The sequence below is a fragment of the Rhinichthys klamathensis genome, unplaced genomic scaffold, assembly GCF_029890125.1.
Source record: "Rhinichthys klamathensis goyatoka isolate OS25496 unplaced genomic scaffold, OSU_Roscu_1.1 h1tg000053l_1, whole genome shotgun sequence".
Taxonomy (NCBI): domain Eukaryota; kingdom Metazoa; phylum Chordata; class Actinopteri; order Cypriniformes; family Leuciscidae; genus Rhinichthys; species Rhinichthys klamathensis.
The window spans coordinates 2,582,547-2,598,029 of record NW_026606598.1 but is presented as its reverse complement, the minus strand read 5'-3'; the positions used below and the strand labels follow the sequence as shown (position 1 = coordinate 2,598,029).

The window sequence follows — 15,483 nt, the reverse complement described above, 5'->3', positions numbered from 1 at the left end:
CTCACACTCACACTCACACACACACACACTGTTTTAAAAGCAAAACATATTTATCCAACTCCATTTCAAAACAGTCTGTGGGTCCCATCTTTTGGACATTCATCGCATTGGTTTTCATTTCTCGTCCTCGGAGCACTAATCTTACACATTCTACATTGATTAAAAAAGAAAATTGAATGCGTCATTAATGGTAGTATTATTTTATACAGAAATCAATTATGTATAATTCAGATGAGAATAATGTTACATTGTTAATTAATAATGTTAATTAAAATTAAGGAAAACAAATATATTGATCTGAAATATAGAAAATTAATTTTAAATTAATTCAGGTACAATTACCAAACATATCGCAAGGTCTTTTTGTCTTTTTATTAATTTAATTAATAAACTAATTATATAAAACTATTGTCAGTCCACTACAAATAAACTGGTTCTATGCCTTTATTAATAAAACTTATTTAAAAAATACATTGCCTTCTGCATTTTTGTTTTGCTTTTCCCTCCATTGTACCGAAATCGTACCGAACCGTGATGTGTGAACCGAGGTATGAACCGAACCGTGACTTCTGTGTACCGTTCCACCCCTAGTTGTTACACACCTTGGGTTGTTAGCGACCCTATACAATTTTTACAAAAAAATGAATGGGACAACAGGCTTCCTTTTATAATTATTATTATAAATTTTTTTTATATTGATCATAATGAATTGATTGAGGAATACTAAAAAGTATGATGTCTAGTGAGTGTAGAGTGTAGTGAATGATGTCCCGAGTCACTAAAGACCCGAGGTATGCGTTTATGGGTTAATTATAGTGATGTAATGACTAGGATATTCCTTATCATTTTAAGAATTATATGATTGCTACTTTCTATATACAGTATAATTGCCGTTTTCTGTTTTTACGAAAGGAGAAACGTCAAAGAGGAGGTTTTGAATGAGTAAATAATTTTGGGGTGAACTAGCTATTCCTTTAATCTCTGTCCTGTTTTTTTTTTCTCCCTTGGTGTGTGGCCTTCCTGTAATGTCAGCAATATCTCTTCCTGTGACTCGACAGCATGGATGTTGTTATAGTTTCAGGCGTTAGGTTCAGCCCCCCCTCCCCCTTCCTCAGGTCACAGGAGAGTTTTGGCCCGATGGACAGGGTTGTGAGTCATTCTATAGTCGTTTCTATCGGCTTAACAGCTCTGAGTAATGAGCCTCTCGCCCAACCTGCTCAATCTCTTCAGCTCTCTGCGTTCAAACCTCAGCTTCCTCTTTTTATTACTGCATCTTTAGCGTTCTCTGTCTCAATCTCTCCACATTGAGTAATAAAGGACGGATCGTTATCTTTTGTAATTGAGTGACAGTAGGCCTGCAGCGTTTTGCATTTATCTGTCCCCCTCATACTGTTAGGATTTGTTCTCACTGCACTTTTGTATTTGGGAAACTGGAAATGTTCCCTCTGCTTGTGTCTATTATGACATCTTGCCCTGGTTCTGTAATAATTAAAATAAAAACCTTTTCCTTGAAGTCAGAGTAGCTGCAGATGTTTTTGTACTTCCCTTGGTTTTTGGATATAAAAGAGGAACTTTATGAATCTGTGCGTCCTTTCTTCTCTTATCAGCTTTCCCGGTCTTCTTTGTGTCCTTTATGTGCCGTTAGTATTACTGAAAGCTGATTAGATTATCTGTTACCTTATGATTTGTTTTGTTTTTTGTGTGCTTTGCAGAACAGGGATTGCATAACCCCAGCACAAAACACCGAAACACACATTTGCACTTCAAACAGCAGCATGAAATTTGCATCTCGGTCCCTGTCGTGTATTTGATTACCTGTCCTGTGCCCTTCCTCTGTCTTTCTGCTACCTTTTGGTTCTTTAATGCATCTGAAAACACAAATCATGGAGATCATAGGACGAATAGGACGAAAACAAGGAGAGTGTCTAGGTTTATTTGCAAAGAGTAATATATGGAGTCAGTTTTCATGTTAAGTTAAAGGGATAGTGAAAATGAAAAACTGTCTGGTTCACAACATTCTTCAAAATATCTTCTTTTGTGTTCAACTGACGAAAGAAACTCATATAGACTTGAGGGTGAGTAGTAAATTATGACAAAATGTATTTTTGTGGGTGAACTATCCCTTTAAATTAACCTGTAAGGCAAAAGTTGATTAAATTAGTTAAGTTTTTTTTTGTGGAAAAGTAGGGATGCATACCATCCCATTGCATGCATGCATACCATTGGTACTATATCAGTTATCTGCCAGTATTGTATTTTTTTTTTTTTAAATCAGCATCTGTTGATACTGCAAAGTCTCATTTCCCTAATTTTTATATTTAGATTACTTGTGCATAATCTAATACTAACAATTGCCATTTTTACTAATAACTTTATTTAACACCCTGAAATTTATTTTTTATTTTTAAGTCAATTTTTCCATACATATAAAATATAAATACAGTACACTTGTAGAGTTTAAAATAATAGATTTTAGTTTTTAGTGTTTTATTCTTAATTTATTCAGAGAAAATAGTTAAAAAAATTAATATCTGCAATCTCTTACTAATCCAAAACCCGTTTTATTGGTAACAGCCAGAATATGAATATTGCTGCATTCCAATGCTACTAAATAAAATGCCTTGCACTCTGATATATTCGTAATACCTAAATGTAATTATGTTTGTCAATATTAGTAATGAAATATTTAATATCTAATATTGTTATATCAGCTGCTTTTAGGTTGGATGAGAGTCTCGTGGTTGGTCCCCGTTGGAAAAGAACTGTGAGATTTGTCTGTGCAGCAGATTCATTAGTACTTTGATTCCCATCATGCACTGGTTTTTCCTGCCCAATGGTTGTCATATGCCAGATGACGAGCTACGTTATGGGTCACATGAATCGCTGTCTCACTTCCTATTTCCCCTCCCACAGGAATATAGCACAGGCCCGAAGCTCAAAATCAGCACGTAGACCCTCCTCCTCTTTACATCAGCATTGCAGGGAGGAGACTGTACTGTTGTTTTCATGAGAGAAAAGAAATCTGAGGAGACGTGTTTATTTCTAATGAATGGGTTTTCCCAACATCTTCACTATAGTCTGGACGTATTGCGTTTGAAAGGACAACAATCTCAGGTTCTCTCTTCTTGCTCTTTTGGTTTTCCCAACTCCAAGTGCTCTTACGCTATCGTGCCTCACCTACTCTCTTAGCAACTGTGATTTGCATTACCAGGTGAGTTGTGTCTTGGCAACTGCAAAGACAGCTGCTTTGTGTCCCTGTGGCAGGCTGGGAAGAGTGAGGAGCCTCTCAAATTCTTGGAGAAGGTTTGCGTTGTCATTGCACCTCTGAGTGAACTTACTTTGTGCCTTTCATTTTATTTTAGAATTTCGTGTTAGTAGTGTTTGCTAAGGCTCATACTTAAGATTAGTGTTTTGAACAAACCCATCAAAGAACTCTCCATACCAACAGGTGGCAGTAGTCTGTATTTGTAATTCAAAAAGGGAAACAGAAAGAGTTAAGACTGCGAATATATAATCCGTAAACAAAGCAACTGTGTGTGCCCTGTTGACTTTGTGATTTATTTGTTTTCGTTAACTTTTTCGCTAAGCTGTACAGCCAATCAGAGTGATATCTCTCACTGGCGGTCTCAAAATGCAAAATCAGCTGAAAAGCTGCCGAGGGGTTGTCTGATCGGTCACGAACGCAGAAGAAAACTAGGCAGACACCAAAAGTGTGGTCAATGATGGCCTGACATGGGCCAACGGCAGACCGTCGGCTTGATGTGTCCAGGGTAAACTTGATTTTCCACTTTCCACACGGCGCCAGTAGCACCTCATTGCAGTACACGCGTTCCAGGGGGCGGAGTTGGATCCAGATCTAAGGGGTGGAGATGGGTAGGATTAGGGGTGGGGTTAGGGATCAGGGGGCGGAGATGGGTAGGATTAGGGGTGGGGTTAGGGATCAGGGGGCGGAGATGGGTAGGATTAGGGGTGGGGTTAGGGATCAGGGGGTGGAGATGGGTAGGATTAGGGGTGGGGTTAGGGATCAGGGGGCGGAGATGGGTAGGATTAGGGGTGGGGTTAGGGATCAGGGGGTGGAGATGGGTAGGATTAGGGGTGGGGTTAGGGATCAGGGGGCGGAGATGGGTAGGTTTAGGTATATGTAAGGTGGGAGGAGTTGGATCTGGATCCAACTCCTCCCCCTGGATTTCGTGTTCTGCAGTGAGGACCATCTCCACGGCGCAAGCCTTTCAAAGTATACTCTATTGACCATGAATGCATTCGCCATGTGCGTTCTAGTGGAGCTTCTTTTTTTTTGCGCTCAAATCACTTGCACATGTCTGCAATGACCATTTTTATTGGTCATAACTTCTGGAAAGAAATAGCGCAGACACTGAGCAAGGTCGAAATTGTCTAGTGCGCATGTGTTGAGGCTGTGTTTGAGCATCAAATCTAAGACACTTTTAAAGGCTGCACACATATGCTAAGCGTTCACATCAAAGCTGAAGTATACTTTGGGCTTAATGCAGATAAGAGATTAAGGGAAGAATACTGTCTGCTTTAAAATCCCATAAAAGAATATTACATTGAAAAAAGGATCTGAGACATATCTAGAGAATATCATAGAGACATGGGTTGGGTCAGTAAAACAGTTTGTTCGCCACTCAGCAATATGTTTAAAATGTCTTAGAATCCCATAGAAACTGCATAGTAATGCCCTGTCAACCATCTAGAGCACCATAACATTGTGGTAGCGTGTTTTGCCTTGTTATCTGTGTAGTCCATCTCAACTAATTGGTTAAATCTGAGCTAACATTTTGCTCTCGCTGATGTCCATTGCCTCAACTCGAATACTGTTAAGTGAAACGGTCGTTGTTTAAAGCTTTGCAAGTGGTCTAAGCTGATTTACTACACGCAAGCCGTTCTATAGGTTCCTAGTCCTGTTACATAAGTTGTTGAAGACAGCATGGAAGTTTGCCTCAGTGAATCTAGATTAAAAGCAAATAAAACTGTATGGATGTATGGTTCAGTTTGCCATGTACAGTTCATATTGGCTCCAGTTCCCATGGTGTTTTATGGGAGTTGGTAGGGAATTCATTCTTCTGCCTAGAGATGTTGGAACATTTGTGGAATATTTTCACCACTTCAAATTTACAGTGACTTGAATTATTTGTTTCAAGACACAAGAACAAGCAAGAGACAACTCTCATTTAATTGCCTTCAGTGTCTTTTCATTTAAATTTTACACACTCATCTTAAAGGCACAATATGTAAGATTTTTAGATTAAAACCTACCCTTGATTATCCTGTTTACTTCCATAGAAACCATGGAAACACCTAAGACGCTTTAATATATTATGTTTCATTAGACAGGATACCTTTATCAACAGAAAACTAATCATTGTTATATAGCTCAACACGGATAGTCTTATTGTTTGAATCTCTTATTTTCTTACCACGAATAACATGTTTGTACCATGCCTCAGAGACAATGCTATTTTGTCAGGTGGCTAACATCACATAATCAGAAAGAGCTTTATATGTAGTAAATACAGCATTTTCTCCACCAGCGGCCGACTGTGGCAAATAAGCATAATCATACTCCACGGCGCTAAGGATTTTTTCTAGTGGCCCGATTAAGCCAGTGGTTAAATATTTTTTCTTGCCCTGCCAAAATTTTCACTGGCCCCACCAAAAAAAAGTAATAAATAAGTAATAAAAAAAATGTTGTTTTTTACCCTTAATCTTAATAAGGTTGGGACACCAAAAACTACTAGCCTAACTCGTATAAATTTCAAATATTGTTAAAGATGAGTATCAGTAATAAAGTGAGAACAAATAATCAAATTACAAGCAATAGCACAAATACAATAGAACAAACATACAAATAAAATAAACACTGCTTTTGTGTTTTCAGGTAAGTTTACCAGTAATTTTCAGGTAGAGAAAATAAGTAATCAAATGTAAAATAGCACTGAATGGTCTTTACTGTATACATTAAATGTAGATTAATCCATATTAAACTTACCGTACAAAAGTTATTCAGTCAAGAGCGGTGTGATTTAATGTTAATCAAACAACAAACAAAGAAGAAAAAAAATAAAACAAAGACAGCAGAAGGAATATTAGGCTGCTGTCACTTAAAGAGCTGCAGGCATCCAATATACTGTCTCACATGCGTTTTATTTCTTAACTGTTTATATTCACTTAAGATATAACAGACTATGTGGGATACTCGCCGAAACCGGCATTTTTTTTAATGTGATTTTGTGTGAATATGTCCGTTCAAGCGCAAGATGATGTTAAAGAGAGCGCAATTCAATACTGTGAGAAGTTTTGTTTGAATTGAGTTCTCTTTCGAGTCTTCTTTTGCTTGAATATTTAAACTGCCAAGGCTTAAAAACATGTGCAAATTATAAACTTTCGTGATGCAGCACTGGCCCGATCTGGCAAGTGACAATACCGTCTACTGTCCCGAGCGACGTTTGCACTGACCCCGGGCCATCAGGCAGTCCTTATTGTCAAGCCCTGACATCAACGTAAAATGTCCCAGGCTCTCGTCCCTGTCCTTAACAGGAAATGTTTCCAGGCTTCTGTTCTCATATTGTATTGTGTATCTCTGTGTAGGATGCGTGAGGACATGTCGAGCGTGGTGTGTGTGAAGGAGACGGAGGGGCAGGGGGACCCCGACGAGAAGCTGTCCCAGGACGAGCTGCTATGTCGGACACGAGAGGTCATGCAGGGGCTGGAGGCGCTCCGTGCAGAACATCAGGTCATCCTGGAGGGGCTGATGGGGACCTTGCGCTGCCTCAAACAGAGCCAGGAGGGTCGTGCTGTTGAGGAGAAGACGGCCATGATTCAACGCTCCATGGAAATGCTGGAGCTGGGCCTTAGCGAGGCACAGGTGCAGTGTGGAAATGCTTCCAAAGTGGGATAAAATGGGGAATGCTTTTTGAATTAATTTGCTTGTAACTAGGGCTGCAACAACTAATCGATAAAATCGATAATAATCGATTATGAAAATCGTTGTCAACGAATGTCATTATCGATTAGTTGGTCTGCTTACGTCACGGGGAGCGTTTACTGGTGATTGGTTGAAACAGGCCAATCAGGATGCTCTCTGTCTTACACGCGCTTCATGAGGCACACACGCACACACACGCAAGGTCTCTCTCCCTCCGTTGCTCTGCCGCGCGCTCGCGCTACACGGTTTGGAGCACTGTCTCTTCTGTCTCGCATCCGCGCTCTTGCTTGCGCGCTCAAATCCCGGGAGTTTGAACTAATTTGCGAGCATCAGGGAGCCGCTATCAATATGCGGGTGACTCCCAGAACTTCCGGGAGACTTGGGATGTCTGTATTTTGCGTCTCGAGCATCAGGTTGCGCAATCAGTTCGCTCGCAACATAAGTGATGGATTAAAATAGTGCTACCGCAGAAATATTAAATTAAAACGGTCTTTACAAAGCGAAGCACTAAATATAAAGGCAGTTAATAACAGCAGTAGTAAAATATTGTTTTTTAGTCACTGTACTCAGTGGTTTTCAGCGAATGTTTGTGCACTAATGCATCATTTTCCTGTCCTTTTAATCAAGCCTGTTAGCTTGCAGCGTACCTCCATTACGTTCTCTTTATATAGCATTTGTCTACTATTAAGTTTTAATTGTTTTTCAAACGCGATCTACTGCGGCTCTATGTTCACACGCTTGTTTTCAGTCTTTCTATATTTATTTTTACAAATTATCCTTATAATTCAATTAATTAAAAAACAAATTAAATGAATTATATATTTTAGATGTTTTTAGTTTATATCTTCACATCTGAACAACATGTCTGTAAATTTGTTTTAACAAAAATTGTGTTAAAACAATATGTTGGATATAAATGGTTTTTTTTTTTTTTACATTAATCATGGTTGTCAACTTGCCATCAGCAATTATCATTAAAAACAATGCAAATATTGATATTTGTAAAACTCAATGTGTGGCTTTTGCACTTTTTAAAGTACACTTTTACACATAAATATCCTAATTTAGGGTTTTAGGTAACACTTTATTTTACGGTGTCCTTGTTACATATGTTACATGTACTTACTGTAGTAATAACAGTAAATTATGCATAATTACATGCAACTAACCCTCAACCTAATCCTACCCTATTCCTATAGTAAGTACATGTAGTTACTTAATATTACTCTGTACTTAAATCTATAATTACACTGTAACAAGGACACCTTAAAATAAAGTGTTACCGGGTTTTATTTAGTCATAATAAACAAAAAATCTAATTGAATTTTGTATCCGATTAATCGGAAAAATAATCGTCCGATTAATCGATTATCAAAATAATCGTTAGTTGCAGCCCTACTTGTAACCATTGTAACACCATTGCTACTCTGTCTTTCTTTTAACGATCGGCGCAGGTGATGATGGCTCTGTCAGGGCACCTGAGTGCAGTGGAGGCTGAGAAACAGAAGCTTCGAGCACAGGTACATAGACACACACTGCACCACATCAAAAATTTAACTCTGCTCTCAGGTTCATTGGCGGATTGGTCTGGATACCAGACTTGATTTGATTGCAAAGTCCAAGCTTAAATTTAATTCCATCCCCCTACTGCCATTTGATATATTTTACATTGTATTATTTGGCTCCAAATTGTAGTATGTTTATTTCATCAGCGTGAGTACTAACAACAGTTTACCACATTAGTAGGATAGCCGTTCAGGAAGAGAAGATGGCAAAAAATGGAAGCATGGTTCACTTTACAATGGTTTTGCCCCACACACGTAATGGCACTTGTGTATATCTAAAGAACGAATCAGTGGAGTGCACACGGTCAGGTTCATGAAGCAAACGTCAACAAGCCAATGTGATTTTAATCTAATTTTTGAAAAGAAATAATAATTGTTGAATTGGTTAATAACTAAATTACACACAATTACCAAGAAATATCATAAAATGTAAAAAAAAAATAAAAATTTTTTTTATGACTATGGGGAAAATAAAGGATAAAATACTCCCTGAAACAGGGCTGCTGTCAATGGTGTTATTCGCTCCAGCAAATGAGTTTAAAAGCTCTAGTGTGAAAATGCCCTAAAGCATATTTTTTCCTGTTCTCCAGGTGCGGAGGCTGTGTCAGGAGAACCAGTGGCTGAGGGATGAGCTGGCAGGAACCCAGCAGCGGCTGCAGAAGAGCGAGCAGAGCGTGGCCCAGCTGGAGGAGGAGAAGAAACATCTGGAGTTCATGAACCAGCTCAAGAAATACGACCAGGACCTCAGCCCATCAGTGAGACCTAGTCTTATTTACCACAGAGCCTTTATCTCGGTGTCATTCTTTCTTTGGTCTCACTCTGTACTTCTCTCCACCTCTTTACATCTCACTCTCATCAGGATGATAAGGACTCTGATTCCAGTAGGGAGACACTGGATGACCTTTTCCCAGATGATCAGGATGAACCGGGTCCTGGCAGTAAGTACCCCAGTAGCACTCAGCTTTGGATATCTGACCTCTGACCTGGGCACAGAGAAGAAACACCATGATATAAGAATGGGGGAACCATTCAGGCTTATTGTATACAGTTGTGGTCTAAAAGTCAGAAGCCATTAGTAGAAATACTTCTAATTTGGATTCTTTTGGATTTTTTTTTTATGTCACAGATTTGATAACATTTTATTGTGATCTACTAATTATAAATATATTTATAATTAAATATAATCAGTATATTTAAAATACATTTAAATAAATATTTACACTACCGTTCAAAGGCTTGGGGTTGGTAAGAATGTTTTTAACTGCATTTACTTGATCAACAATACAGTAAAAAACAACATAATATGAAATATTATTACAGTTTTAAATAACTGTTTTCTATTTTAATTTATTTTAAAATATAGTTTGTTCCTGTGATGGCAAAGCTGAATTTCTATTACTCTAGACTTCAGAGTCAAATGATCCTTCAAAAATCATTCTAATGTGCTGATTTGCTGCTAAAAAAAAAACGTTGCTCATCTTTATTTGAAATATAAATATTTAGTAACACAATAAATGCCTTTACTGTCACTCTTGATCAATTCAATGTGTCCTTTTACTGAATAAAAGGTCTAATTATTATTATTTTATGTTTTTACTGACCTCAAACATTTGAACGGTAGTATATACTGAATATATCTTTGTTTATATTTGTATAAATATAAATACATTTTCAATTTATTTCCAGGTTTAAATTCCAAGATTTTCAATGTGGTACTCAGTATTTTGTACCCCACTGTACTTCACCGTTGGGTGGTATTACCATCTGATACCATCACTGTACCGCGGTACAACCGGAATATGAAAATGAAGATACAAAAATTTCATATAATTCGCTTACAAGCTCAAAAATATTAAAATCATGCTCTGCTTACTCTTTTTGAATCAAAATATTTTACCACTGTATTTTTTAGCAAAATAAAAATGTAAAAAGTGTCAATTCTGAAAGACTTAAAAGGAGCAGTGTATTGTTGGGGGAAGAGAAGAGAACCACAGTTCTTCCTTCCCGTATTTTCTGCTAAACAGTTTCCCGTCTTGCATTTTCTTTCCGCCCTTCCACTTTCTCTGTTGTCCTGCCTGATAATGGCCTCATTGACTGTGGAGGAGGATCAAAGGGCAGCCCGGGACATGTGTCAGAGTGCGCAACAGCTCACGGGAGTTTAATTAAAGCCTGACACTGTCGCAGGCTGACACTGTCGCAGGCTGACACTGCCGTGCTCAGATTAGGCCTCATTCTGACACATGCATGCCAAACGGCTGTTTGACTGTCAGTGTTGCATCCCTACAGCAAGTGATCTCCAGCAGGCTTTTTCAAAGAGACCGACATTAATCTGCTCTAAGAAAGATCGCATTAATCTCTCCTCCTCATTCCTGAAGTAGTGGGGATGTAATCCTTTCACTGTCATTTTGCTCTGCCATCTTTTTGATTAATTCTTAGTTTATTTGAGTTGGCTAATTTAAAGTTTGTTTTTGTCTTGTTAAGTCTGAGGCATGTTTCTAATCGGAAAATATGCTCTCTTAGATCTTGTGCCTGAATGTGACAGTCTTAAGAAGAAGTGCTTTCTGGGGTCTCGGTTCATGTTTTTCTACTTTTAGGGGGAAAGCTACATGTTGACTTCTGATAATTGACCATCTTAACTCAAACATATAGGCTTTGTTCCAGGAAAAACCTAGTGAACTGTGTGCTTCCATTTACATAGGCAGCTTCTGAAATGAAATCATAAAAGTGACTGATCAGTTAATGACCACTCGTGAGATCCAATGCTGATTCCAATAGTCTAGCAAATTTAAGCTGAGGCTCAAGATGACTTAAAAGTATTTAATTATTAATCAATGATAAAAAAAAAAAAAAAGATTCATTTAATTGCATTATTTATATGCAAAATCAAGATTTAAACTGGAATCACATTTCTTTTTTCCCGCTCAGTAACTATTGTTTTTATTGTACAATGTACAGTTTTTTAAACTGAATCAAGGTTAATTTTAATATCGGCACTCCCAGTTTCTGTTAATAAAATAGTTTGAAAACAAGCTGCTTTGTCATAACTACAGCAGAAATACTGCCGGGTCCTTCAAATATTCAAATTCGATACAACCATACCACTAAACCTCTCTCTAATCTTACCCGTATCTCACCTCAATAGCAGCAGAAGTGTTTTGGCAATACAACATGAAGACAATAAGTATATTGTACCTAACAATTATTTGTTTTTGAAGTAAGTACATTGTAGAGATTTGAATCACACCTATTTTGGTTACACTTTATTTAAAGGTGTACTTAATGCAGTGTTATCATACATTTAAGTACCGAGTAAAATTAATTAACAATATGTACTTACTATAGGGTTCGTTTTAGGGTTTGGTTTAGGGTTAGTTGCATGTAATTATGCATAATTTATCATTATTACTACAGTAAGTACATATTTAACAAGGACACTGTCAAAAAGTGTTACCGCTATTTTTATTAATCTTTGTAATGTTAAATGTATTATATTGACTTTCAACTCCACCCAACATTTTCACTGAGCTTGTCACTGTGCATTCTGGTACCGGTATTTCCTTATTCACAAAGACCAAAAGAATCACTGCATCTGAAATCGAATACTTCCCTACTGTATAGTATTTGAAAAACAGTACGGCAAAAGAGTAGTATGTCCGAATAAAACAGTTGGCGAAAAGTCTCTGGATGACCTACTACTTCTGCCGAGATTCTCGAGTGCGCATTTGATAGACACTTTAATATCCCATGAGGCCACAGGAGAGGATTTGTGAATGGCAGTGAGCATTTTAATATTGCCACCTACTGTGATTAGTTTTGGGTCTGTTATGCTTACAAATGCTGTCTAGGTAGGCAGCTCACTAGGTATTTTTGGAACATAGCTATAGACAGCAGATATTTGTAAAGATTTTTACAACGTTTTCTGAATTTTGTTTTCACTAGTCCAGCCTCCTCACAGCAGTGCAGTGGCAGCAGCGCAGCAGGGCGGTTACGAGATCCCCGCTCGTCTCCGAACCCTCCACAACCTGGTGATCCAGTACGCCTCACAGGGCAGGTATGAGGTGGCCGTTCCTCTCTGCAAACAGGCTCTGGAGGATCTAGAGAAAACATCTGGACACGATCATCCGGATGTAGCCACCATGCTGAACATTCTCGCCCTCGTTTACAGGTCAGCAAAGAGAAGACTTTAATGTACAATTTTAAGCATGGTCATTTATGTAGACTACCTTTCCAAAGTTTGGGCTCAGTATTTTCTTTTTGAAAAAATCATACTTTTATTCAGGAAGGATGCATTCATTTAATCTATTTCAAATAATTGCTGTTTTTGAATTTTGTATTAATCAAAGAATCATGAAAAAATACATCATGGTTTCCACAAAAATATTAAGCAGCACGACTGTTTTCAACATTGTTGATAATAAGAAATGCTTCTTGAGCAGCAAATCAGCATATTAGAATGATTTCTGAAGGATCATGTGACACGAGACTGGAGTAATGATGCTGGAAATTCAGCTTTGCATCACAGGAATAAATTCCATTTTAAAATATATTAAAATAGAAAGCATTTTAATTTGTAATAACATTTCACAATATTACTGTTTTTACTGTGTTTTCGTTCAAATAAACTCAGCCTTGGTGAGTTTAAAACGTAAAAAAAAAAAAAAAACTTTTGAACTGTAGTGTAAGTGTCATTCAAAAGTAATTCATGTTTTGTTTCATGTTAAAATACTTTCTTCTATCACAACTTAATATGCAGCAGTGCTTTAAGTGGGAAAATTGCCTAGTTAATCTTAAACCGCAGTATGGTATCAACCAGTGCTTTAAACAAATGGGCTGAGAACCTCCTTCTCCATTGTTGTAAACGATGGTAATATCCGGCTCGCAAGCCGTTAGGATATTAGGCTATTGTGCCATCACCCTGTTGCCATGGAAACAGCTTTTTGTGAGAGAGACCTTTGCAACAGCCCTTTGTTGCACAACGAGTCGCAATAGATTGATGTGAAAGTGTTTTCTGCTCTCCAGGGACCAGAATAAATACAAAGAGGCAGCAAACCTCCTTAACGATGCATTGGCCATCAGAGAGAAGACCCTGGGCAAAGACCACCCTGCGGTAAGAACCGGTCCTGCCCTCATCTGTCTGCTCTCCACATTACAGTCTGTCTGTGCTGTGTGCCAGTATATTGTGTGTGTGTATTGAAATAAGCGGCACAGACTGCTGAAGTTTATTGAGTCTGTCATGTGAAGCTCACGTCTTGCCCTCTCATCAGGACCAGCGTCCCACAATTCTCTGCAGAGGTTAGATGCTTTAACACCTCTTATAGATCTGTCCTCTGTTTCATTCTTTATCTTCTAGCTGGCTGTTTCCTAAAACTGGATGATATACTGAATATTCACAATATATTTGTGATGATTTTCTGGGCGATATGAAATTAATTAAACAACATTGTGAATATCATAATGATTTGAATGCACTTTTTTGACTGGTTTCACAATCCTTCCTTGTCTCACAACTTGCTAGTGCGTTAACAACAATTTTTTATTACTTAAATATTTGCCATCTCTGATTTAAACTTGCTGTTAGAATCGGCCGATTTGATTCATATCTGTGAATTAATATCAGTTCAAAATTTTTGTATCAGTGAACAGATTAAAAACTTGGATGTATTATTTGTTTGCATCATCACACAAAAATGTCTGCATATATATATATATATATATATATCGTATATATCATATGCAATATTTTGATTATATAAAATATAAGTTGTGTAAACATTATGATTAAATATTATTCATGGTGTTAATTCATAATAAACAGTGCAGAAAAAAACATGCCCTGGTTATTTAATTTATTTTTTACTTTGTTTTAGTGCTTTTATTAAACCGTTTCAATCTAGTATTTGGTTACAATGGCTTTTTGATTAAATAAGGGTTCCTCTGATTGAAAAAGCAACCCTTTTTAAACACAATTTCAGAATAAATATGTAAATCTGGAGATATGAATATAATATAAATATCTAATATTGTCACAAGGTCAAAAAAATTAAATTTGCCCTTTCCCTTTTTCTTTTTCTTGTCACTCTTGCCGTCTATCACACACGTATGTGTCTCACATGCACTGAAGTATATCTTAATCAAAGGTTGATCAGAGCTCATCTGTCACAATGCACAGGGTGTATGTGTGTTAGTCTACCCACACTAGGAAAATTTGACCTTGATCGGATTTCCAGCAAGTAATCATTTTCCGTAAGATGACATGACTAATTGTATATAAATGATTGCACCAATTCAGAATCATTGATTGGTTGAATGAGTTTGAAATCTATCTCTGTATGTAAATATAATGTGTATTTTTTTTCCTGTGTATGCAGGTGGCTGCCACTCTGAACAACCTGGCCGTTCTTTATGGCAAACGAGGGAAGTACAAGGAAGCAGAACCTCTGTGTAAAAGGGCTCTGGAGATCCGAGAGAAGGTGGGTCAGAGGTCAAATAAATGAATCCTGTGTTTGACTTCATAGTAAATTCTTTCCCTACCGGTTTTGCATCTCAAAACATAACTCACATTCACCTTTCTCTCCCTCTCCATTCATCCCTGTGTGTTTCAAAGACTTAAGAATAAAGCATCCATTCTTGGAAGCTCAGGAGAGATGTGAAAAGACTCATGAAACATTTATCTTCTGAAACCCTATTTCTTTTCTTGGGGTTTAATACTATTTCTACTGCTACTTCAACATTCCTCCTAAACCTCCTAAAACTTTTCCAGTCATTTCACACTCATGCCTCTTTTTTTTAGAGATCTTACAATACATCAGGAAGACCGACACCTTTCTTACCGAATAGGACATGTATACGTTTGTCCTATTCCTTTTGAAATGAATTTGCTGTTTCAGTTTACCATTTAGGACTTACTATTTTCTTCTACTTGGAGTTTAATTGTGATATTGCTCTTCTGTAGTTCTCTGTGCGCATTTTTTTTTC

The 15,483-nt window shown here is 37.5% G+C and overlaps 1 protein-coding gene across 5 annotated transcripts in view; it reads left to right on the top strand.

Annotated features, from left to right (window-relative positions):
- klc1a (kinesin light chain 1a) overlaps positions 1–15,483 on the top strand; it is a 43,652-nt gene that overhangs the window by 4,601 nt on the left and 23,568 nt on the right. For all 5 annotated transcript variants that reach the window (XM_056248143.1, XM_056248141.1, XM_056248142.1 and 2 more), the window contains exons 2-8: positions 6,607–6,883; positions 8,398–8,463; positions 9,099–9,263; positions 9,368–9,446; positions 12,448–12,673; positions 13,528–13,615; positions 14,877–14,978. In XM_056248143.1, coding sequence (XP_056104118.1) covers positions 6,608–6,883; positions 8,398–8,463; positions 9,099–9,263; positions 9,368–9,446; positions 12,448–12,673; positions 13,528–13,615; positions 14,877–14,978 — 1,002 coding nt within the window. In that variant the 5' untranslated portion in view covers position 6,607. The remainder of the gene's footprint in view (positions 1–6,606; positions 6,884–8,397; positions 8,464–9,098; positions 9,264–9,367; positions 9,447–12,447; positions 12,674–13,527; positions 13,616–14,876; positions 14,979–15,483) is intronic.